Raw genomic sequence first — 23,910 nt, forward strand, 5'->3', positions numbered from 1 at the left:
GGAAGGAGAGAAAGCAACAGCAGGAGAATGGGATATGTTCTCCCTACTGAGACAGGAAGATGAATCAATTATCCAACTTAGTATAAGTCAACTTTAAACTCTCAATGTCCCCTTGAACGTTGTGGAAACCAGCTGGATTGATTGTGTGCTCTGTGGCCTTGATTATCTCTTTTGGATCACTGGAGTTACAGAGTTTTGTTGTATAAAGAGAGCATGGCCGTGCCTAGAAAGCACATTGTCTGCTGGTAGCCGCTGGCAATTTTGTTTTGACTTGGCTTTTTTTAGAATGTAATAAATCCCTGGTGGGTCAGCTCAGGGGCTTCCTTTGGTTCACCAGTTGGTTTCTGATAGTGGCCAAGCGGGTGCATCTCGGTCAGAGGCTCATGAGCCAGCCAGGAACGCATTCAGAATTCTACTGTTTCTGAGCACGGGGTTTCCAGTCTGCTAAGGGTTGCTGGTAGACCTGAACTGCATAAATTTATGTAATCTTTTAAACAGAATGTATATTATGTTCATGTTGTTTTTATCAGTGGCTTTGTGAACCGAAAAATAAAATTATGTTAGTGTGTTGATGTGTTAATGTAGGGCCAAATAAATGTTTACATGTTTATAAAGGATTATTCTAGCAGCAGAAAGGAGTGTTTGAGTGATAGGTTTCCATACCCCCCCAGGTGCATAATTCCATAAAATATTTATGAATAGCACCGTCTTCCCGAACCACAAAATTATTGTGTCATTAGATGTCACTCTTGCTTCCATTGGAAAAATTGCTCTTTATGATCACTCCCACTCTCCACCTCAGACTTGAAATACCTTCCATCACTCATACTACTTAATAATTTGCTTGGGATCTTCAAAAAGCTCATCCATCATTAAGTAATTATTCATTACAACTAAATTACATTGTATTTAGTAAGCTCCCTGACCGAGCTTCAATATTAACTGCCTTCCCTGGGGCATAGGAAGGAGTCATGGTCAAAGGGTTATTAGGTAGTGACCAACTCCATATGTTAATATCTTTTCTCGTTGGTAAGCTTTCCCTGTGGAATAAACTTGTATTGCAAGCAGTGAAAAGTCAGGTTAACTTGACAATAATAATAGAAGAAGGTAAATAGAATAGGCTACAAGATTATTTTGAATTATTTGCTCAGATAGCATAGCAGTTTAGGGTGCTTTGGTATGGATTGTAGATGATGAGAGGGAATCTTGGTTGGGATCTAAACTGGCTTTCTATAAGAATTTAACAGACAGGTCAAGGCAACCAGATACGAAGGCAAGTATCTTTGTGAAGACCAAAGCTACTGTTGTAAACTAAGATCTCATTGCCAGAAGATGCAGATCAGAATGGCTCTCTAATGCCTAACCTTCCCCATTCAGGACTGGGCTTGGAGGAAATACAGTGGTGTTCTGCACGCGTGTTTTTGGTGTCTGGGTACAACGGGGGTGGGTGGGGGGTGTTTGCCTGTCATTGAACATGATTCATCAGTCCCAAAGGGTCTGAACTGTATGGTCAAAGGCTGGGGGTTATTTCTCTCATGGATGCTTCCATTTATATGCAGGGCCAATTTTGTGACAGTATGCACCAGTGTGGCATACCAGTACTATTTTCATGCTTGCTGGCTTTGTGGCTCTCTCACTTACCAAAGTGGTGGCTGGGTGACAGGGACCCAGAGAAGTGTGCCGCAGCCACAGCAGCCTGTCTGAGGGTGACTTCCATAGAGAGGGGAGAGGAGAGTTTCGTTCTCTCAGCCTGCCAGAACCCTGTGCTGATGATTGCTGTTGCCTGGATTTGCATGCCAAGGCAGCCCTGGATGGATGAACAAGGCAGTCAGCACCTCTATGAGAGCATCCTGGGTGCCTCCCCTTCCCCCTTCCCTGAAAGCCAACGCATTCTCTGTTGGTACAGAACACTGTGGCCAGGGCCGGCCCCAGCTTATTTTGCACCCTAGGCGAGGATCCCTTCTGGCGCTCCCCCATGCGCCCACCAATTTTCAAAAATAAATGCATTTTAGGAAGAATGAAAAACACAAATAATCAAGAAACTCCCAGAGTACGGGGCCGGGTGCAGCTTGGCGCCCCTAAGGGCCAGCCCGCTCTAGGCGATCGCCTAGTTCGCCTAGTGAGTGAGCCGGCCCTGACTGTGGCACTCTTCTTTGGGGCCCCTCAAGCTCCAGCAGATGCCAGAGCTGCTCCAGAGCAAACTGCTGCTGAGTCCTGAATAAACGGGAGCCCATCATACCAGGCTGGGCAGCTGCAGCAGGAGAGTGTGCTTGGCCCTGGGGCACTTTGTGTCATTTTCTGACTCAGCTGCTACTTGTGCTGCCTTGCCGTTGCCATGGTCCAGCACCCCATAGGAACTGCAGTAAATGGGCTGTGGGAACTCCTCAACCTTCAGTGGCAGTGGCAGAGGTGAGGGGTAAGCACAAGAGGCTGGGGAAGGTGGGTTGGGGAAGGTTGGAGAAAGGAGGCTTTGTGGGGCAAGAAAAGAGCTTATGGCGAAGGGCTAGGAAGGTAAGCACTGGGGAAAGGCAGACTTGGGGAGGAAAATGAAAGTCAGTAAGAGAAGATCTGGGGCTTGGGAGCAAGACAGAGCTGGGAAGAGGGCATGGCCTCGAAGATGCTCTTAAGCGTAGCCTTAAGGAAAAGGAAGAGTGTGGCAGGCACTGCGCTGGAGAACTGGTTGGAAAACTTCAGCCGGAGCTAGATTCAGTGAAATGCTAAGGACACGAAGAGGATGCAGGCACAAATCAGTCTCCCACCCTTGGTAATTTAAATCCGATATAAAGTAGTCCCCCTGGGGAAAATAAAGACCATGTCTCTGCCTCATCCCAAACAAAAGGCATTGAGAAAAGGGTGAATGGGGTGTCTGCTCTGAAACTTATTTTTCCTTCTTCCCGCTCTCCGCTTCAGTCCCCTCCACCCTCCAAAAGGCTGCTTCTGAGGGTTGGGGGGGGGCCTTCGGGGACACTGAGGAATATATGAATAGGGGAGCTGCAGCTGGACGAGTGAATCTGTGGTTGTTGTGGAACCCATTTTTGTGAGCAGAACCACCTTTAGTCTGCTCAAGGCAGGGGAATTGGATTCAACGCACTGAAGGTGGAAATCTTTCCATGGAAACATTCTGTTGGAACCCACTCTGTAAGTGAAGACAATCCATTGAATTTGTGGCATTTCTGTCTAGCATTTGATCAACAGACTGCTTTTTACTATCAGCATATTGATAGCTGTGTTTTGTCCAGCAGAATAGAGAACACAGTGTGAATGAAATCAGACCTCCTGACAGGAGCAGACTTCCAGGTTAAACAGATCTCTTCTTTAGGCTGATGGTTTGTAAAATAACTTGCAAGGGAAAATGAATGTTCCTGAGATGCGCTTCTTTTGTTGTCTGCAATACTTTGATTTGACTTCAAGGTTGACTGCTTGTGAGCATAAATGATGCTTGTATGACCATGAAGTACAAATAGTGACATGCTCCATTTGGGGACAGCTGCAGACAATTTCAAACATTTACTTTCTGTCTGCAAGTGTAAGATTTATTCAAACCTTGGCCATATGGAGGGTGTCAAGATAATTCTTTCTTCTTCCTATTAACTTCCTTCCAAGATAATTATCTTCCTCCTCTGCTTTCAACGGCAGAGGGAAAGGCAGGATATTAATGTTTTAATAAATAATAAAGACATTTAAGGAAGGTAAAGGAGTGGTTCTTTCTCTTTTGTGAGATGGATAGATGAATGTTTCTGATGTGGAGATTCATCTGCATTGTTATGTTTCTAGTTATTGGAATTGCACTGCTGAATGTTTTTATACACTGGAGGAAGGAAACTAAAAACTAGGGATTGGCATGAACCTCATCACACACCTAGTTTATATGGTTTTATATGATTTTACCTATGTTATAATTGTTTTTATGTTTTATCCTTTGTAAGCCTCCCTGAGCCTGCTTTGGCAGGGAGGGTGGGGTAAAAATCGAATAAATAAAATAAATAGTTTTGTGACAAACATTGCCGATTTATGGTTTGCTAACCAAAGGTTTGTGCCCATCCCTTTCTATGACCCTCCCACGATGTTCCACATAATTTCAGAGGTTCGTGGGATTCATGGTAGGAAGTGGAGGGGGGGGCAAGAGGTATTTGGCTTGCATCCATTTTAGCCCGTTAGGATGAAATAGATGCAAGTCATTTAAAGGGAAGATCTCAGATTTTCCTCCAAACCTCACAATCCGAACTGGTTCATGAAACGAACCATGAACTGGGAAGAACCTCTGTTTTCCCGATTTGCACCCATCCCTACTAAGGACAGTTATGCCTGTGGGTAAATTCATTGTTGATACTGAGCAACAAGTACATGATGGAAATGCAGATGGTGCTGATTCAGATAAATGAAAGCAGACCCTTGTGCCCTGGACTCCCAGTTCCATCAGAAAAAACTCAGAGACTACAGATGGCAGGGTTTTCTAGAACATCCTGGTGTGATTCAGGTGCTGATTCAGTGTGATTCAGGTGCTGGCAAACAAACAATGGTTTGACCTGAAGGTGTTAACAAGCAGTGTTTTTGTTCCGGTCATGAATCAGAAGTTGTGATTGGTAACACTAGGAAAGTTGCAGGATCTTGTGATGTGCTATTTCAGGCAGTTTAACATATCAATCTCAGGGCTTTTGAGAAAAAGAAAAGTGTATATTTTCTATTTTTTTAAAACAACCCTATATCCCAAGGTAATACTTAGGCTAAATAAATGTTGTGTTTATGGCAGTATCCCCAAATCATGATAAACCTAACTTGTAATTGGACTATTTCTGTAAAGTTTACAGTCTGTCTCTGTATCTAAAAAGAGCTCTCTTTCCTGTACTTTAAAGAAAAGATAATAGTATAAAGCCCTGCATCACTGTGATCTTGTCCTTGCATTGTAAATTAATGGCCGTCATTTGAATGATAATAAGTCCATAATGGATTGATCCAGGCCCGTAGCTACAGTGGGGCATCTCAGGGCTGGGGCATCTCAGGGCTAGGCCCCCCCGACTTCCCATCCACCCAAGAGCCCCTGAGCAGTGGCAGGTGCAGGGAAGGAGCCGGGTATTCCTGCACAGCCATCTGGTATGAAGGGCCAGCTACGGTGGCCACGTGGAGCCAGACAGCACCTCTCTATTTCCCCCCCAGAAACTGAATTAAATTACCTTTAATTTGATTAGCCCATGCCCCCTAAGAAATTTAAATGCCCCCTGACTTAAAAAATCCTGGCTACGGGCTTGGATTGATCATTCTGTACTGGTTTTCATTGCAAATGATAAAGTGGGATAACTCTGTAACTTGATGAAAGCAGTTTCAGGCATTCAGGTTAATGATAACCAGAGCTCTGCTTTAGCAAATAACATCTGAATAATTCATAAGTATTAGCCACTGTGATTAAAACTACTTATTAGAAATTGACTATAAATACTACAGATTGCAACAGTGGCTATTTTAAAAAATCTTTGAGCAGAAACAATGACTTGAATACTGTTGTTCGCTTTTTAAATTTTTTTTATAAAGGCCAGAAGCTTCCAATCAGCCATGTTCAAAATTACTAAGGATTTGAGAACCCTTGGGAGTACTAAAGCTCCTTTTTCTGAAAAGGATATTTTATAATTGTGTAGCAGAAACAGACTAGAGGCAGAAGGATGGAAGTACTTTCAAGAATCTCTTGATCTTTTTAGGATTTTTCTGGAATGTTTCCCATTCTTTATTATGTCTTTCCCAAGCTGGCTCATTTGATGAATGTTCTGATGGGATTGCATAATTAACTTTCTGATTTCGAACTATGCCCTCAGTCCAGGAAAAGAAGGGCATATCTGGGCAATAATTGTTCTGTATCTAGTAGTAAGACTCATTTTGCTGTCTTACTACAAACAGCTGAAAATTGATTTTTTTTCCAGATAGTCTGCATTTGGAGTTCTTTGACGGTTTACCCATTTATTTGCATCTGAATCTTAGAAATCTGACAGTGAACTACTTTCAGATCCTTTGTAAGTATTGACACAAGTGGAAAAAGAAAAGCAGTTAGGAATGGATGAAATAGGTATGTTTACATGGCAGTATTGCCAACAATGTTCCCTCTAAGCTGTGGAGTCTTGTGAGTAAAAATTCTACTTTGTGAACTACTGGCATTAAAGTTGTGAGCAAGCAATTTGACTACTGTATAAATTACGTAGTTTGCTCTGGAGCCCTCCTTCCTGAGCTAAGACAAAAATGTGTGAGCCAGAGGCTAAAAAACTGCGAGCTAGCTCACACTAACTCAGCTTAGAGGGAACACTGATTGCCAACAGGTGGTTCAAAGGTTGATGTTGCTATTAATAAGCAGTGCTTGTTTAAATATTCCTGGGAGTGCTAGCTGTGGTCTCACTTTTTGTCGCACTTTGGAATATTGAATTCTTTCTGTCCCTAACAGGTTCTTTCATGTGACAGGTGTGCAAATAACAAAAGACAGGAAATTAAAGAACGAAACATTGGAGCTTACCTGAAGGTTTCTTCTCTTCAGTGGGGCAAAGTCATCCAAACTGGTTAGGTCACGCCTCCTCTCGCTCCAGGCAGGGCTATACAAATTTGTGTAGTCTGTATTGTCTCAGAGTGAGGGTGACCCCCCAGTCTTAATATAGCCCAACTTCATAACAGATTTTGCATCTGACTAGGGGTTTTGGTTTTTTTTGGGTTTTTTTGGTGATTGGGTATGGACAACATCTCCCCACTGAAGAGGAAAAAAACCTTCAGGTGAGCTCCAATGCTTCGTTCTCCTTCAGTGGGGGAAGTCATAGAAACGTATTTATTTATTATTTAAACTTTTACCCCGCCCTCCCCCCCGAGGCAGGCTCAGGGCAGCTTACATAAAACCCAATAAATACAAAAATACATCTCAATATAAAATACACAATAAAATACACAATAAACAGTTTAGACCATTAATATATCGATGGCAATTCAGATACAGTAAAGTGCGTTTAGGAGCATTTTCAGCGGTGCATCCACTCTAGGTAGCTTCGGCTGGCAGTATGTTGGTACAGGGCGTAGCTGATAAGGTGCAGCTCCTATCAGAATGCCTGCTGGGAAAGCTCTATACGGCCCTGTGGAACTGTCCCAAGTCCCGCAGGGCCCTGATCTCACCGGGTTATATGCCTAAACTACAACCTGGGTGGGATCCTCATCTTTATTTTTATTCTGTTCCACCACTATGTTACACACTCTTCTACCTGATGTAGCTGCTGCAGATTTTAAACTGGCCCAACTTATAGTGTCTCACACAGGTATAAAAGGTGGACCAGGTTGTAGCTCTACAGATTTCTTCCATGCTTTTTGGATGCTTTTTGGATACCTGGCTTGAACTGTAAAGTGATAGTGGATTTTGAAACCTTTTTACCTGAAGCTGTGAGACACAGAGAGAAAATCCTTTAGCCTAATCTGCACTGTCCTATTTAAGCAAATACGTGGAGCCCTGCACATGTCTAATTTGTGCCAGACAAAAGAACAGTAGTGCCGATTCTTGGTTAAATGCAGGGCTCTTTTTGTAGAAAAAGCCCAGCAGGAACTCATTAGCATATTAGGCTACGCATGTAATGGTGTAGCTCATTAGCATATTAGTCCCCACCCCATGTTACCAGAAGTGTGGTCATCCAGCTTTTGCTTCTTATTCTGTTTACCTTGTTTGTTGTCAAAATGGTTTTGACAAAACCAATAAAAACATTTTTTTTTAAAAGTTTCCAATTCCATACTTTTATTAAGCAAACACTTTCTCCCACCCATGAGCTTGGGCACTAATGAGATGCAGTGTACCTCCCAGAGTCATGTGGCCTTCCAACTGTCAGGCCTGTTACCTCCCATCTCCTTTATCTGACTCTTTAAAGCTACAAGGAGCTTGACCTAAGTTCTTCGAGAGAGAAACTTTCATGATTTTTTACTAGGCCCAGTGTGAACTTTTTGAATTTAGCACAAAACTGCTTAAAGGGACCAGTTTCTTGACAGCTATATCCTTCTCTGAAGTCAACTGATGTAGAAGAGGTAACTCAGTTTAGGAGTGCACTGCAGTGTTACTCAAGTACCTGTCCTTAGGAATACAGTCATTGTATTATATTAAACAATAAGCTTATCTTAAATCTGCAATTCATGATGTTGAACGGAACTCATTAGTGAGGTTGCCTGGAGAGGATAGGGTTTGGGGAAAACCTCAGAGGGATATAATGCCTTGGAGTCCACCCTTAGGTTGCCAGGCCCAGGTTTTCCCCAGAAGGGATGGCCATCCTCTCCAGGAATCACTGGAAACTCTATGGTTTTACCACAGATTCCCCAGTGATTCCTAGAGAGGCGTGGCATCACTTTCACGTTTTCCTAAAGTGACATCACATCATCAGCCAGACAACCATTTTTATTTTTCTCCTGCCGCCAATAGAGAACCTGAACTGTGGGGCTGACAACCGTAGTCTATCCTCCAGAGCAGCTATTTGCTCCAGCAGGTGTGTGTAGTCTGGGAATTAGTTGCAATTCCAGGAGATTTCCAGGCACCATCTGGAGGCTGGCAGTCCTACCTACCAGCTATGCACTGTGCCCTGTTAACCCCCGATTTTGTAGTCACACGCAGGTAGAATGCATTGAACCTGTGAATTATAGCCTACCTTCAGCTTGGTAAACACAAGTATGTGTGATAGACAGGATCAAGGTAAGCTTACCACCTGCTCCTTCTTTCAAAGAAACACTCTTTATTCAGTATTAGTAGAAAAACTAATTGAAGAAAAATACACCCTAATTACTAAAATAAATTTTAATTTAATACATGATGTGGATGGGGCAGTCCTGGGAGTAAGCCCTGTTAAATATACTTACTCCTGTTTTCCTGGGAGTAAGTCCTGTAGAATATATTTGACTAAGATTCTGAGACTTATTTCAGATTGCTCTTGGATGGAGAAAGTATAAGCAACTCTACTGAGAAATCCTTTGTTAATCAATGGGACTTACTCCTAGGAAAGTGTTTTTAGGATTGCACTGACAGGTACTTATTAGTAGTATTAGCTTCATTTATAGCCTGCCTTTCTCACTGGGAGGCAACTGGTGTAAAGTCAGTGGGAATTTAAATATAGGTCTTCCCCCCAGATCCCAATCTGACAGTGTTAACTACTACACCACACTGATTCTCTAAATGACATCACCTGACAAGTACCATTCTATTAAGCTTCTGTTAAAGAAACAGGACATTTTTCTCTGGGAAGTTTCTCCGGCAAACCTACTAGACTTACCCCTGAACACTGAAAATTCCGCTCCCCCCCCCCCCCCCCCCCGAAGCTTAATGTGTGGCATTGGGAAACCGAATCTTTTCATGGCCTAGAGGTAAATAGGGTCACCTGGTAATAGCTTCCCATTTAACCTCCATTATTATCAGGATTTCGCTTCCCCCTAGCTTTTGGCAACCCTAAATTATCGCTCATCTAAATATCAGTGAGGAGGACTGAAATCAGCTCATAAAGGCTACAATCCTGGACAGCTTTCCTAGGAGTAAGCCCCATTAAATAAAACGGGACTTGCTTCTGAGTAGACCTGCTGAGCCTCGCTCTCAGAAATCCAGAATTTAAAAACACCAGCAAACTCGATTCGACCCACTTCCTTTCATTCCTTACAGAGCATTCTCATGTGGGAATGTGCTTTACTGAACCCCAGAAATTATGCAATCCTGAACAATATGCATTCGGAAGGAAATGTCGAGATAAGCACCGATCACTGCAAACTCGATGACAAACGCTTCTCTTTGAATAGGAGCTGGGCCCCTTTAAGAAGACTGCCACTGCTGCCTTTGCCCTTGCCCTGTTGAGCACCCTGACACCCAGGCGCAGTTTACATAACGCCACTCCTGCCTATCCTGACCATAGAGGATAAGCTGGTAGGTAGGCTTGTCCTCTATGGTCAGGATAGGCAGTAGCTGTACAGCGTGATCAGGAATAATAATGGGTGGCGGGTCGAATTCTGGGTAAGGCTGTGCAAGAAGACAAAAAGGGGAGCCACCATTATATTTGCAAGGCCGGGGTATTATGTGGGATTTCTCTTCAGCTTTCTGCCCTTTCTTTTTGAGCACTGTGGGAATCAGCAAGCTACTTGTTGCCTTTGCGTAGGCCCGCATTTGGTTTCCTGTCTCCTTAACCCAGATTTAGGGGGAAACGAAAGTTAACGAGAGTTTTCCGTTCTTTGCTCCCCTTTGAGAGTTCTGTCTGTCTCGTGCTGGGCTTAGAGGAGCAGCTTTGGAAAGTCTGCAATCCAGGGAAGAGTTATGTGCTTGGCTTCAGCTTGGTTTGGGAGATGACCTCGCCAAGCTTTCCCGGGTTTTGTGATGACCTTCAGGAGGAGTTCTCCCTGCCCGCCTGACCCCAGCCTGTATCACCTTGCTGCCTGCTGCAGCAGCAGCTCCTGAGGATCCCCCACCAAGTTGTCTCTCTTGCAAGCCCCGCCTCATGGTATAGCGGGACGGGTGTTTGGTAGCGGCAGCCATGCCCCAAGGGCAGCCAGCTTCACCTTCCCAGGGCATGAAGGCATCACGCAGCTGTTCTGGCAGGTGTTCGCTTTAAAGGCGCCTTCTGGCGAGAGCCTCCTGGGGTGCCATGCATGACCCACGTGCCTGCCTCTCTCGTCCTGCCTCTGCTGGGCTTTGCTGGTGTCAGGTGGTGAACACAGCATAGCCTTGACAAGAGAACCCTGAGTAATTCATGCCTGGGCAGAGGCAAGGGAGGGGCAGGGTGGCAGGACGGACGGGGAGGAGAGGGGCGGGCTCAGAAGCCAGCCGGAACGCCGTTCCAGGGTGTTCCTCCCCCAAAATAGCCCTGGATATGGGGAAAATACATTTGGCACAAAGAAGAATAAGAAGAAGAGATTGGATTTATACCCCGCCAATATGCTAGCCTCAGTTATGTAACCCCTGCAGCTCCTTGAAGAAAGGGTGGGATAGAAATGTGAACAACAAAGAGCTCTGTTTCTGACAGGTCTATCCGCAATGATAACAGTGACCTGGAAATTCTGCAGACATTACAGGATATGTGCAGTGTATTGGCTGTATTTCTTCCATCAGTACATTTGTCCCCATTGGGCACAGATCTTGTAAAAGCACCGAAGTAAAAAATAGATGATGGGGCAAAAATAAACAATACAATTTTTTTGAAAAGACAGAATCTCTTCTTGGCTTATTAGAGTATGGCCCAGTGTTCCACATTATCTGGGTTCAGGTGAACCCAAAATGTCATGACTCAACAATAGAAAGTTGAGCTCCAGCTTTGTGGATACATTCAAGTGGACTTTTAAATAGCCACTAGCTTAGTTGCCCATGGCCTCTAAACATTGCCACCAGGGGGAGAAACTTGCTTCAACTTGCTTCCCTCTGCCTCTGTTTTATGTCACAGATAGCTTAATGGTTATATGCAATCGGGTGGGCTAGTATCCCATATTTAGCCCATATAATATAATTGATTTGCAGCACAACAGCCCTGACAACTGTAGATAAACACTCTGTTTACATATGTGAGGCATAAAATGTTCCATGGAAATATATAGCATCATAAAATTTGCTGGTGATGACCTGCTTTGTGTAGAGATCCCTTCTGTGAACACTAAATAGCTGTAAAGCACTATACCTATAAGCATCAATGGTGCTTAGCAAAAGAGCAGGCATATTTATGTGTGGAATGTGAAAGGAGTCTAGAAGAATGAATAAAAGAGTGAAATCACTTCTGCTGAAGAGGGATGGACACCTTTTTCAGGCTTCAGACAAGAATGTGGATGTTTGGACTTGAGCAGAGGAATTTAGTAGAAAGATTGATAGGAGAGTCAGGAATGCTTCAGAAGTGAAATTCTTTTCCTGGCTTTGATTGAATGATGCAAAACACAAGAGACCGCTGGTTGAAATAACTTAAAGTGAGCAATATATACATGCTAGTAGTAAGGCCCATTGTGGGAAGAAATACAATGGTCTCTAGAACGAAGCTCCAGGTGAGTGTCCCAGCTGTGGCTGGTGAGGTGGCAGAGGGAAGGGGAAAATAGAGGGAGGCAAGCCATTTTTATTTCCTTCTGCTTAACTATAAGGCAGGGCTGTCTCAAATCATTTTGCTGCCCCAAGTGGGTAGTATGGGAGGACAGCCTCATGGTAACAGGTATGGTTCCCTCCACCCCTGACTTATGTTAATTTGCCACATGATGGAGTAAGCTCCCGTCTCTGGTCCCAGCTCCTGCCAACCTAGCAGTTTGAAAGCAAGAAACTGCAAGTAGATCAATAGGTACCACTTCAGTGGGAAGGTAACAGCGCTCTGTGCACCTCAGCGTCTAGTCATGCCGGCCACATGACCATGGAAATGTCTTTGGACAGCGCTGGCTCTTCGGCTTGGAAATGGAGATGAGTACCGCATCCCTAGAGTCGGATTCAACTGGCTTTCGAGCAAGGGAAATCTTTACCTTTACCTAGTTGCAACTAAGGTAGAAAACCACCTCCTCCTATGCCATATCTTCTGGGTCCCAAGAGTCTGGAAAACAGTTCCATAGCCAGTTACAGGGCTGCCAACTCTGGGTTGGGATATACCTGTAGATTTGAGGGTTAGAGCCTGGGGAGGGGAGGGTTTGGGGTGGGGAGGGACTTCAGTAGGGTATAACACCATAGTGTCCACTGCCCAAAGCAGCCATTGTCTCCAGGAGAACTGATCTTGGTCATCTGGACATAAGTTGTAATAGCTGGAGATCTCCAGGTGCCGTCTGGAGGTTGGCTTATGTTAATTTGGGTCTATGCAGTGGCAGCTAAGGTAGAAAAGCACCTCCTATGCCATGTCTTCTGGGTTCCAAGGGTCTGGAAAGTGGTTCCATAGCCAGTTACACAGTTGCCAACTCTGGGTTGGGAAATACCTGTAGATTTGAGGGGTAGAGCCTGGGGAGGGCAGGGTTTGGGGTGGGGAGGGACCTCAGCAGGGTATAATGCCATAGGGTCCACTGGCCAAAGCAGCCATTGTCTCCAGGAGAACTGATTTTGATCATCTGGACATCAGTTATAATAGCTGGGAAATTTTCTGTAGGGGAAATGATGTGCTGTGGCTGGGGAGATCTCCAGACCCCACAGGGAGATTGGGATATGTATTTTACCTCAGGACTCCCAACAGCAACAGCAGACTATTTAGGATGTTAGAAGCAAAGGCCAATTAGGTCACATATGCAAATGACCTCTGTGTTCTGACTGGCTATGGGGGGGAAGAGGAACAGCAAACTGTTTAGAATGTTGGAGGCAGGACTCAGGCAACGCAGCCAGTAGATAAGGGAGACCCTTTGAATGACAGATCATTCAGCTAACTGATTTCGGAGCGTGTTGGAAAGTTCAGGGGAGTCCATGACCAAAACAGAATTATATATAAGGAGAGATATATAATATTTAATGCCAAGTTCACTATCAGTATAACTAGATGAAACCTGAGTATTCTTACAAGAAACAGCACAAATGCAGAAAAATAATCACAATAGGACAGAGAAGTAAAGTCTCATAAATGTCAATGTGTCTCACTCCTGTTGTATAATAATTTCATAGTCCAACTTGACATGCATTCATCATGGAGTGGACTCATATAGTTCCAGGAGGATCCAAGTAATCTTGAAATCCATGAGTGACGTGTAGTCCAGATGCAAGCTGCCACGTTTTGAATAATTCTTTTTCAAATCTAAAAGGCTATAGTGGGGCTAAATGCAAATTCAAGGCATACACAGATGAGGATAAATAAGCAATATGTATAAATTGCATAGGTACAAAAATACAGAGAAACACACCCCAATCTCAGTAGTAATGTAAGCAGTAGTAACACATGCAGTTTAACCAGTCACAAAGGATCATGGGTCCTTATCCCACCATGTGTTGCATCACAATTTAGATCCAAATATCAGGCTGCAGCCACACAGGTCAAGTGGTAAGAGATCTTACTGTAACAAAAACTGAAAGTCAGGCTGCAAATGTACAGATTAAGCAGTTTACACCTTGCTACTTATATCAGGTTGCAATTGCACAGGTCCAGTAATTTGAAAGTTTACTGCTAACCGATATCCCTGTTTTTGTATCTATGCAATTTATACATATTGTTTGATTGTTTATCCGCATCTGTGTATGCCTAGAATTTGCATTTAGGTCCCACTATAGCCTTTTGGATTTGAAAAAGAATTATTTGAAACGCGGCTGCTTGTATCTGGACTATGCGTCGTTTATGGTTTATGGATTTCAAGATTATTTGGATCCTCCTGGAACTATGTGAGCCCACTCCATGATGAATGCATGTACAGTTGGACTATGAAATTATAACACAACAGGAGTGAGACACATTGAAATTTATGGGACTTTACTTCTCTGTCCTATTGTGATATGATTAAGAATACAAAAACTAAAGACATTATAAGACAAATTAAAAAATATGTAAGGAAGTTGGATGTTACAAGTATGTCTATTAGGACTCACAGGATATGTTCATCACTCCATTTGCTAATTGCCCTCCCGATGCAACTGCCGAAATATTTTTATCAATTGACAGTCCCAAACTAAGAAGAGTTTTTAGTTTGGCAAGAATGAACGTTCTTCCCTCAGCAGTTTTGGAGGGCAAATATAATAAGACTATCATACTCTAACAGAGTATGCAGATGATCATATGATAAAATTGAAACCATCAAACAAGATGATGGAGTTTCCTATATTCAATGAGTTGAGGGCTAATTTAGTCATCCCTTTCCTTTAAAGATACAGAATTGCTAAATGTGTGAGCCCAGGTATCATGGCTACTGTTGGATACAAATGATTGTGGCACCCTCTCAGTGGCAAAATTCATAGGCGCAGTAATCAAATATAAGAGAAATAATACTGATTTGAGGTATTTTAAAATTATATTCTTGGTTCTAGTTTCTGCTTAAGGTGATACTTATATGAGCAGTACTAGATAGATAGATGATAGATGGATGGATGTTATGGGGCATTTGGATGGGTTAATGAAGCTGCAGGGCCAATTTTAGGGGGAAGAGGTACGCTTAATGTTTCCTCAGATCCCAGCTGCGCTGAGAATGGTGCCATGGAATTTGAAAAATAAGAGTGTTAATGCTTCTGGATTATTTGTTAAATAGAGCAGAGGTCATTTCGGGGGGGAACGCGGGGGAACGCAGTTCCCCCAGGTGAGGTGCAGGGGGGCGGGGCACATGATGAAGCCCCGCCCCTGCTTCCGGCCGCCCCGCTTCCAGCCCTCATTCAGCCAGGAGGAGGCAGGAGAAGAGGGAGGGTAAGTTGCTTCCTCCCCGCCTCTCCACACCCCTGCCTGCCTGGGGCCAGGGAGGGCCTTGGCGGGGCTTCCTCGCACTCCCGCTGGCCTTGCAGGTCCACCGCCGGGCCCCTGATGTCAGGGGGTGTGGCATATGCTAATGAGTTATGCTAATGAGTTCCCCTAGCTCTTTTTCTACGAAATGACCCCTGAAATAGAGTGCCCTCTCGCTCTACCGACCACCTGGGGCGTGGCAGAGGCCTCTTGAAGAAGGGGCAGTGGCCCCTTTGCTGAAAGCCACCCCCAGTTTTGCCCTCTGACTTCCTTTAGAGAGTCAATCCCTGCAAGGAAGGCATCCTCTGGCCAGCGCTTACAGCCGACAGCGATGGCTGCGCCCATGCCTGCTAATCTGAGAGTGGCTTGCTGGGAGGGGAGGTGGCAGGGTGGGGGCAGGGCAAATTAGAGAGGGGGTGTCGCCCCAGGAGTGTCACCCTAGGAGCCCCCGTGGTTGCGGGCCTGGTGGAAGCCAAGACAGTGCGGAAGGGACTCTGGCTCAGTTGTAGAGTACCTTTGCATTCGTAGGGTCCCAAGTTCAATCCCTGGCATCTCCAGATGAAAGTATGAAGTAGCAGATGATATGAAAGACTTTTGCCTGAGGCCCTGGAGAGCTGCCAGCCTTAGTAGATATTACTGACTTTGATGGACTGAAGTTTGTATTCTATATAAGGCTGCTTTATGTGTGTTCAGTTAAAAATATCACAGTTTACTATGGTTTGTCCTGACCCCATAGATCAATACCCAAACCACGATTTGAGCTTTCAAATGATAGTTTGGAGTTGCTTATCTCTTTTTTATTTTCTGTCTTCTCAGCATTTGAGTTTGTTAAGCCCACTGCATCTCTGTAATGCCTGCAGAGGAGGAGTGATGGCTGAAATGATTCTTTTCGATTCTGGCACCGTTTTCAATCACAGCACAAATCATGGTTTGAAGTAACCATTGCTAGCATACCTTAAAATATGGGGAGGCATGTAGGGGAAAATGATGTTCCCATGGTTTCTAAGTTGGTGTGATTCATGTTAAAAATGTAAATCAGCTAACATTCTTGGTATGGACCCCATAACTTGATCCAGTGACTAGTAAACAGTTTTGAGCATAGTTTTTATTGAACATACTTTTCCTTTCTTCCCCTTCCTGGAGCAGCCCCCTGTGCCTCCAACCCAAAAAGCCACCCCCACCCATAAGGCAATTCCAGAGGGCTGGGAGATCCACCTGTCTTAACATTTGAACGGTTCTTATTGATTTACTTCGTTTACACCCGTCCTTTCTCCCCAGTGGGGACTGAAAGTGACTTAACATTATCGCCTCCATTTTATCCTCACAGCAACCCTGTGAGGTAGGTTAGGCTGGGAGAGTATGACTGGCCCTAGGTTAGCCAGTGAGCTTCTATGGCACGAGCGGGGACTCAAACTCAGGTCCCCTCGATACTGGTCTAACACTCTTAAACACTACATGCTCGCATTAATATTTTTATCTAAATGTTTACAAATGAAATCAATGGACCTGTGTGCCATGCAGTCTTCTTCTTTTAAGTGGTCTACGTATAATAATCTAGACAATTTCCTTTCCTGAAGGAAAAAAGGGAAGAAATGAGAATGGAGAGAGAGGCAAGTGGGAAGCAAGGGGGACAAAGAGGTTACCCACTAAATTTGGGGATGATATTATTTCCCTTCTGTAACCTATTTTTGAGTACTGAGAGTTCCTCCCCCCACAAAAAACACAACTGAAAAGCACCATAATTTTTGATGACTAGGATTTGCCCTCTATGACAAAAACTGCAGGAATTGTTTTTAACAATGCACAAGTTTTTTACACTGCACAAAATTTGTCTAGGTATACTTTAAGAGTAATCCATGATTTAAATCTTTGTCTTTAACACTTTCTAGAACTTTTCACCGTGATGGTTGGTAGCTCTAAGCCTAAAGTCCCTGCTATCCTTCACAGTAGTTCCACTGGCAATAAGAGGACAGCTCTAGAGTATGTGGCCTGAGGATGCTTTATGTTCTGGTGGGCTAATTTTTACATCTGCCTGCTTTAGAAGGGAGCAGATGATTAGAAGGGAGCAGACTAGACATTTTAGAACAGTATGGACTACTGGAGATAGGCTTGCAGGAACGCGTCACATGCTTACACCCCAATGCACATCCAAGCAACTTAGGTGAAGCCAGTCCTGGGTGTTGTGCATCTACCTGGAAATTGACGGTGGGGCAGATAATTTTATAGATTTCTGTTCCTCCTTGTGACTTTTGCGATGTGGCAAAACATGTGTAACAATGCCACTTCATTGTTTTAGGTGTTCGCAGTGGCTGCCCTGTAGAAGCAAGAAAATGATGAGCGATGCAAGTGAGATGCTGGCTGCAGCTTTGGAACAGATGGACGGCATTATTGCAGGTAGAGCTTCTTTTGTTGTTGTTCTTAGAGGGACTGGGTTCTGGCATTGGGAAGGCATTGTGAAACTGTCTTGGGGAGTGCAGGAATCCATGTTTGGACAGATTTATGCTAATTTATCCATCAACCTCCTGGAAGCTCTTTTCTTAGACCTAACCATCTGTTTTTCAAAGCTGTTGAGTAATTTGTTCTGCTTTTATAATCTACACATGGTAGACACAAGGTGTTTATTTTTCCAAATCCAGGTTAAACTGTGGATTGATGTTGGATTATTAACAGGGGAATGGAAGAGATGGGAAGCTTTGGACCCAGTTCAAGGGATACAGGGACTACTTTACAATGGCTTTCCTCCTTTCTCCATGGTCAGGGACAGAGGGTGGCGCTTGGGGAGAGGATCTCTCTGCGATACCCACTGGAATGCGGTGTGCCGCAGGGGGTGCCCCCTCGCCCAGTTGGTCTGGGGGTTTGGACTGGGTTGTCACCAGTATGCTGATGACACCCAGCTATTTCTGTTGATGGACGGCTGGTCGAACTCTGCTCCTGATGTTTTGGATGGGGCATTGGAGGCTGTGGCTGGATGGCTACAGCAGTGCTGGCTGAAATTAAATCCAGTGAAGACGGAGATCCTGTACCTGAACCTTGGGGGTCTGGGATTGGGAATTTGGCTCCCAACTCTTGGCAGGGCACCATTGATGCCAGTGCTGAGGGTGAGGAGCCTAGGGGTGATCCTGGCTGCCTTATTTTCTATGGAGGCCTGGGTTGCTGCAGTTGCCGGGTCAGCCGTCTACCATCTTTGGCTGGTCAGACAGCTGGTTCTCTATCTCACCTCCCAGGATTTAGCTACAGCAACGGTTACTTCCAGGCTGGATTACTGTAACTCGCTCTACAGGCCCTTGAACCTGACCTGGGAACTGCAGCTAGTGCAAAATGCTGCGACACGCCTGCTGACAGTTCAAGCTATAAAGGTGTTTTGTGCGGGTTTTGGAATGGTGAAGATGTCAAGTCTCAGCATCAGAAATTTTTACTCCGTTTGTAGACTACTTTCATAAAGGGACAGAAAATGTATCCTGCCATCCCTGGTCCCACTGTACCATCTTCCTAAAGAGTTGTATCATAAATGTGTATTACACGTGTATAGCCGATGTGGAACACAGCATCTTTCCACCTGTGGATCTTTGATTCTGTACAGAGTGTTTGCTTTATGGCTCGAATCACTGTCAGAACCCTGCCTAACCTAACAAACATTTTTTGCTGTATCATTCACTTTGTTCTAATTCAGAAAACAGAGACCAGACAGAGGCATAACAGATTACAACCAGGTCCCTTTGCCTTGTCGCCTCTCCCAGGAGCTATGTAGTATACGAGAAGTATACTATCACTAAGCACAGAGGTTCCTTGTAATCATCATGGCTGAGACTTAACCTTGTCTATTCTATTTTTAATCCACACAGTCTTGAGGTAGTGAATCCCAAGAGTTTATTAATAAATTTCATCAATTAATTCCCCGAAAAACATTATATGTTTGCGTATCTCACATTAGAGTGTGGGATCTGGGCCTTTTACTGATATGTATTTGATTACTCTATACAGATCTTGCTTTAACAAACGGAGGCTTGCTTCATGCCTGCAAATTGGGATTCTAGACTTATTATTTTGATTCCTTGAAAGAAACCACATTTTAATCCATATACTGCCCTGAAACCTTTCTCCTTCTCCTCCTACTTCCCTGGGCATGAGCAAGGTTTGTAGCAATTCTTCACAGTTTAAACACTGTTCTCCCCATACATGTGTGTGTGTGTGTGTGTGCATGTATAGACATTCTGTATATATTGTTAAAAAATGAGCTAATGCTGCCCTGACCTGGATAGCCCAGGTAAGCCCAATCTCGTCAGGGCTCGGAAGCTAAGCAGGGCTGACCCTGGCAAGTATTTGGATGGGAGTCTTCCAAAGAATACCAGGGCTGGGAGGCAGAGGGAGGCTATCAAGCCACTTCTCTGAACATCCTCCATGCCCCTAGTAGGAGTCACCAGAGGTTGCTATGACTTCCAGGCCTGGGGGTGCACACGCACACACACACACACACACACACACACACACACACACACACCATAATTGAGCTAATGCTGTTTTTAACTCTTGTGTTCCTCTAGGCTCCAAGGCTTTGGAGTATTCCAATGGCATATTTGATTGCCAGTCCCCAACTTCTCCATTCATGGGGAGCCTGCGAGCCCTACATCTGGTGGAGGATTTGCGCGGCTTACTGGAGTTGATGGAAGTGGATGAGAAAGAAGGATTGCGGTGTCAAGTCCCAGATTCGACAGCAGAGATTTTGATTGAATGGCTACAGAGTCAAATGGTACGACAGTACAAGTGATTACTTTGTGTTTTTTTTAAAAAAAAAAATTGGTTGGACCATTGTTCTTTCTGACTGGCTAATATACTGCTCAAATTATTAGCAGGAATTTATGCAGTCAGATTGCAATTCCTTTTATATTGATTTGTCTGAGAAACAGGACAGATGTAATGCCTTATTTTTAAGCATTAATTCCATGATTGCATTCTAATTAAAGCATTTTTAATTTTGTTTTAAAAATTGCTCTTTGCTTCTTGGCTGCATTCTGCTTCAGAGATGTGAAACATCAACTCTGTAAAGTCTTCAGCCAGTTGACATTGTTTTGACTTGCTTGTTTCTACTATTATTTTGAAAATGTCTACTCTGTTTTCTGTCTGTATCCATGTCAACCAAGGGTAGCAGTAGGGCTGTGCCCCTGTCTGAAAACTTGAAAGTTAAGGGGTGATTTCTCTTCCTCTCTTTTCAAATGCTGTCAAAAGGCAGGGAAAGGTTGTGTTGTTCTGTATTGTGCAGACTGTAGTTGCTGATTTATAGGAAGTATAATTCTATAAGGAGTGATTAGTTGTTTGACCTTATATGGGCTAAACTGGAATTAATACTTCTAGTCCTCAGTGGAATATCAATGTTAATTTTAAGCCTGAGGAAGAAAGATTCTTTCTTTGGTACCCCATTGTGCCTCCAGCTGCTCTCTGTTTTCTACTAGTTCCCATCTCATGAGTTTTTAATTCCTGATTTGAATGACTCCTTTGAATTTCTCCCAGAATCTCCTCCAATTTCACATACATTTTGCTCACAGTATCTGCATTTAGCAGGGTCTGAGAAGCTAACAAGGCTAAGATACTAGTCTCTTGTCCAGAAGAAATTTCATTTCCACCCAGATTATACAGATGTTGGTCCTCTTGAAGAGAGTCACTTAAAGTCTTGACCTCTTGTATCTGTTTTTAGGAGGAGTGTCATGCAGTAGAGGATTAACTCTTGAGAAGGAACTATCCAGTTTAGAGGAAGGTAGCTGGTTGGAGTATTCCTTAATCTCTTCTTTGAAGGCACCATCGCATGTACTGTCTATATGCACAGAGACACAGCTGGCTCTCAGTGCCAACAACCAACCGCTGAGCACTCAAAGATAGGAAACTAAAGTGTGAAAGGTTCAGAGTTTCGTTCATACCTCGAGCTCTTTAGTTGTTGTTTCACTCTTTCACATTCACTCTTTAGTCCCACAGCTGACTTATCACAAACAGTTAAGGAGTGTAGCTGTTGTTGCTCCTAATTTGTCTTGATTTAAAAGAAAATCCAGTTTGCTGCTGCTTGCAAATAATGCATCAGGTGTCAGGAATCCTGGAGTTCAAAGCATTTATAAACAGCAGAGGCAATAATTCACTCCAAATACCCCCGAAGCACTTCTTGTAGCCAAAGAAGCAGTCTTGAATCTGTCTGAAAAACGGATTTGAAAAGTTATTCACCATCACACAAAAAAAGAAAACTTATCAAAAGCAAGGCGGGAGGAGCTTAACATAAAGCATCTGCTCAGGTCACCATTTTGACATCAGCCTGGGGATCTAGGTACCAAATTACGATTGCGTCCGCGAGCTCACACCCAGCCCAATTATTTAGAACAATTTGCTCTATAACTGTTCTGCCACAGTGCAGACCAAGTGCTAGGGAATTGGACATAAGCTGCAAGGCATTTGCAAGCTATTTCATGGATAAAGTCTTGTCGCTCCGCCGTGACCTCCACACCACAGTTGAAACAGTGAGCGAGCTTGAGGCTCCATGCATGTCTTCAATTCCGGTTTTGGATCATTTCAGCCTGCTCAGCCTAGAGGAAATTGACAAACTGCTCCTAGCTGTTCGCCCTACCACAGGCTGCCTTGATCAGTGCCCGTTGTGGCCAAAGGGTGGCACTAGGGGAACAGCAGTCCAGGAGGCACCCACTGGATTGTGGAGTGCCTTAAGGGGCAGTGCTTTCCCCAATGCTATTCAACATCTATATGCGCCCCCTTGCCCAGATTGCCTGGAGGCATGGGCTGGGGTGTCACCAGTACGCTGATGACACCCAGCTCTATCTGATGTTGGGCAGCCGGTCCGACTCGAGACCGGAAGATCTGGACCGGGCATTACAAGCTGTGACTGGTTGGCTTAGACTGAGCCAGCTGAAACTGAATTCAATGAAGATGGAGGTCCTGTGCTTGAGTCGGGGTGGTTCAGGGGTAGGGATCCCACTCCCAACCTTTGAAGGGGCGCCATTGGTGCCAGTGCCGAAGGTTAGGCGTTTGGGAGTGCTCTTGGACACCTCCTTAACAATGGAGGCCCAGGTAGCAGTCACTGCCAGGTCGGCCTTCTACCATCTTCGGCTGATTAGGCAGTTGGTTCCCTTCCTCGACTGCAATGACCTGGCAACAGTGATTCATGCGATGGTCACCTGGAGATGAGACTACTGTAACATGGAGCTGCCCTTGTTGCAAATTCGGAAGCTGCAGCTAGTGCAGAATGCTGCAGCCGGGCTTCTGATGGGCCTCCTCAGGTGGAAGCACATCCAGCCTGTGCTTGAAGACATTGCACTGGCTGCCAATAGCATACCAAATTCGTTTCAAGGTGCTGGTTCTTACCTTTAAAGCCCTATATGGCCAGGGTCCAACATACCTGAGGGACCGCCTTTCCCCATACATACCCCAGAGCAGTGTTCCCTCTAAGCTTAGTTAGTGTGAGCTAGCTCACAGTTTTTAAGCCTCCGGCTCACACAGTTTTGTCTTTGCTCAGGAAGGAGGGCTCCAGAGCAAACTAATTGATGCAGTAGCCAGATCCCTCGCTCACAACTTTCATGCCAGTCGCTCAGAAAGGAGAATTTTTGCTCACAAGACTCCAAAGCTTAGAGGGAACATTGCCCCAGAGAGCACTACGGTCGGGGTCTCAAAATTGACTGACCCTCCTGGGTCCCAAGGAGGCCAGGCTTGCTCCTACCAGGGCCAGGGCCTTTTCAATGGTGGCTCCTGTATAGATTCTCTCCTCCCCAGACCATTTCAGGAATGGGAGGGAAAGAATTCTACACTGGAATAATTCATTACACAAGAACCCAGGAGAGATAGGCTCTCTGGATTTACAGACACAGCCACCAGGATCTCTAGAATAATTCCCTCACCAGCCTGAGATGAGAGATCCCAGAACCTCAGTTGGTATGTGGGGTTACACTCCAACAACCCTGTCCAGGGCTATACAGTTAATTGTTGGTAGCAGCCTTTGGCGAGCAGCAGGCACCAGGAAAAAGGCTTGGAGTCAGTTACACATCAAGCAGACACTATTTATAAACAAGAGTAAAGTTTATTTAGCACAGAACTTATCATCAGACTAGGAGAATTCAACAGAACAACCTAAGCAATGTTTTGCCTAACTACACAATAAGAAGCATATTTACCAACAGGTCAGTTGTCTTGGAGGCCCCACCTGCAGGCATGTGACCCCCACCCCAATCCACCATGGGTTACGTGCGTATTAGCTTGTTTCTGGCCTCTGCTAGCGAGTGAAGGAATGTTTATGGCAGGCAATTGACCAAATGGTCAGCCATCTGGCTTGCATAGGAAATCAGAACAGCAGGGTACATTCCAGGGGGAAGGCAGGGTCTATAGGAATCAATTTTTCTATACAGCTCCATACTGGTGGAATGAGCTCCTGGAAGAGAACAGGGCCCTGCGGGGTCTTTTACAGTTCCGCAGGGCCTGCAAGACAGAGCTCTTCCACCAGGCTTTCAACTAAGGAGCTGCAGCCACTATTACCACCAACAATCTTAATTATAGAGCCCTGGCCCTTGGCTGTGACATCTAGCCTGTGCCACCGCTCGTATTAGGAAGAGCATTGAGCAGAATAATTGTTAGA

The 23,910-nt window shown here is 44.6% G+C and overlaps 1 protein-coding gene across 1 annotated transcript in view; it reads left to right on the top strand.

Moving 5' to 3' along the window:
* Positions 1-23,910, top strand: part of PPFIBP1 (PTPRF interacting protein, binding protein 1 (liprin beta 1)) — a 192,365-nt gene that overhangs the window by 68,938 nt on the left and 99,517 nt on the right. Inside the window, exons 2-3 of the mRNA XM_015429444.1 lie at positions 17,596-17,693; positions 19,841-20,046. Coding sequence (XP_015284930.1) covers positions 17,630-17,693; positions 19,841-20,046 — 270 coding nt within the window. The 5' untranslated portion in view covers positions 17,596-17,629. The remainder of the gene's footprint in view (positions 1-17,595; positions 17,694-19,840; positions 20,047-23,910) is intronic.

The sequence above is a fragment of the Gekko japonicus genome, unplaced genomic scaffold (assembly GCF_001447785.1).
Source record: "Gekko japonicus isolate JY-2015 unplaced genomic scaffold, Gekko_japonicus_V1.1 scaffold169, whole genome shotgun sequence".
NCBI lineage: Eukaryota > Metazoa > Chordata > Lepidosauria > Squamata > Gekkonidae > Gekko > Gekko japonicus.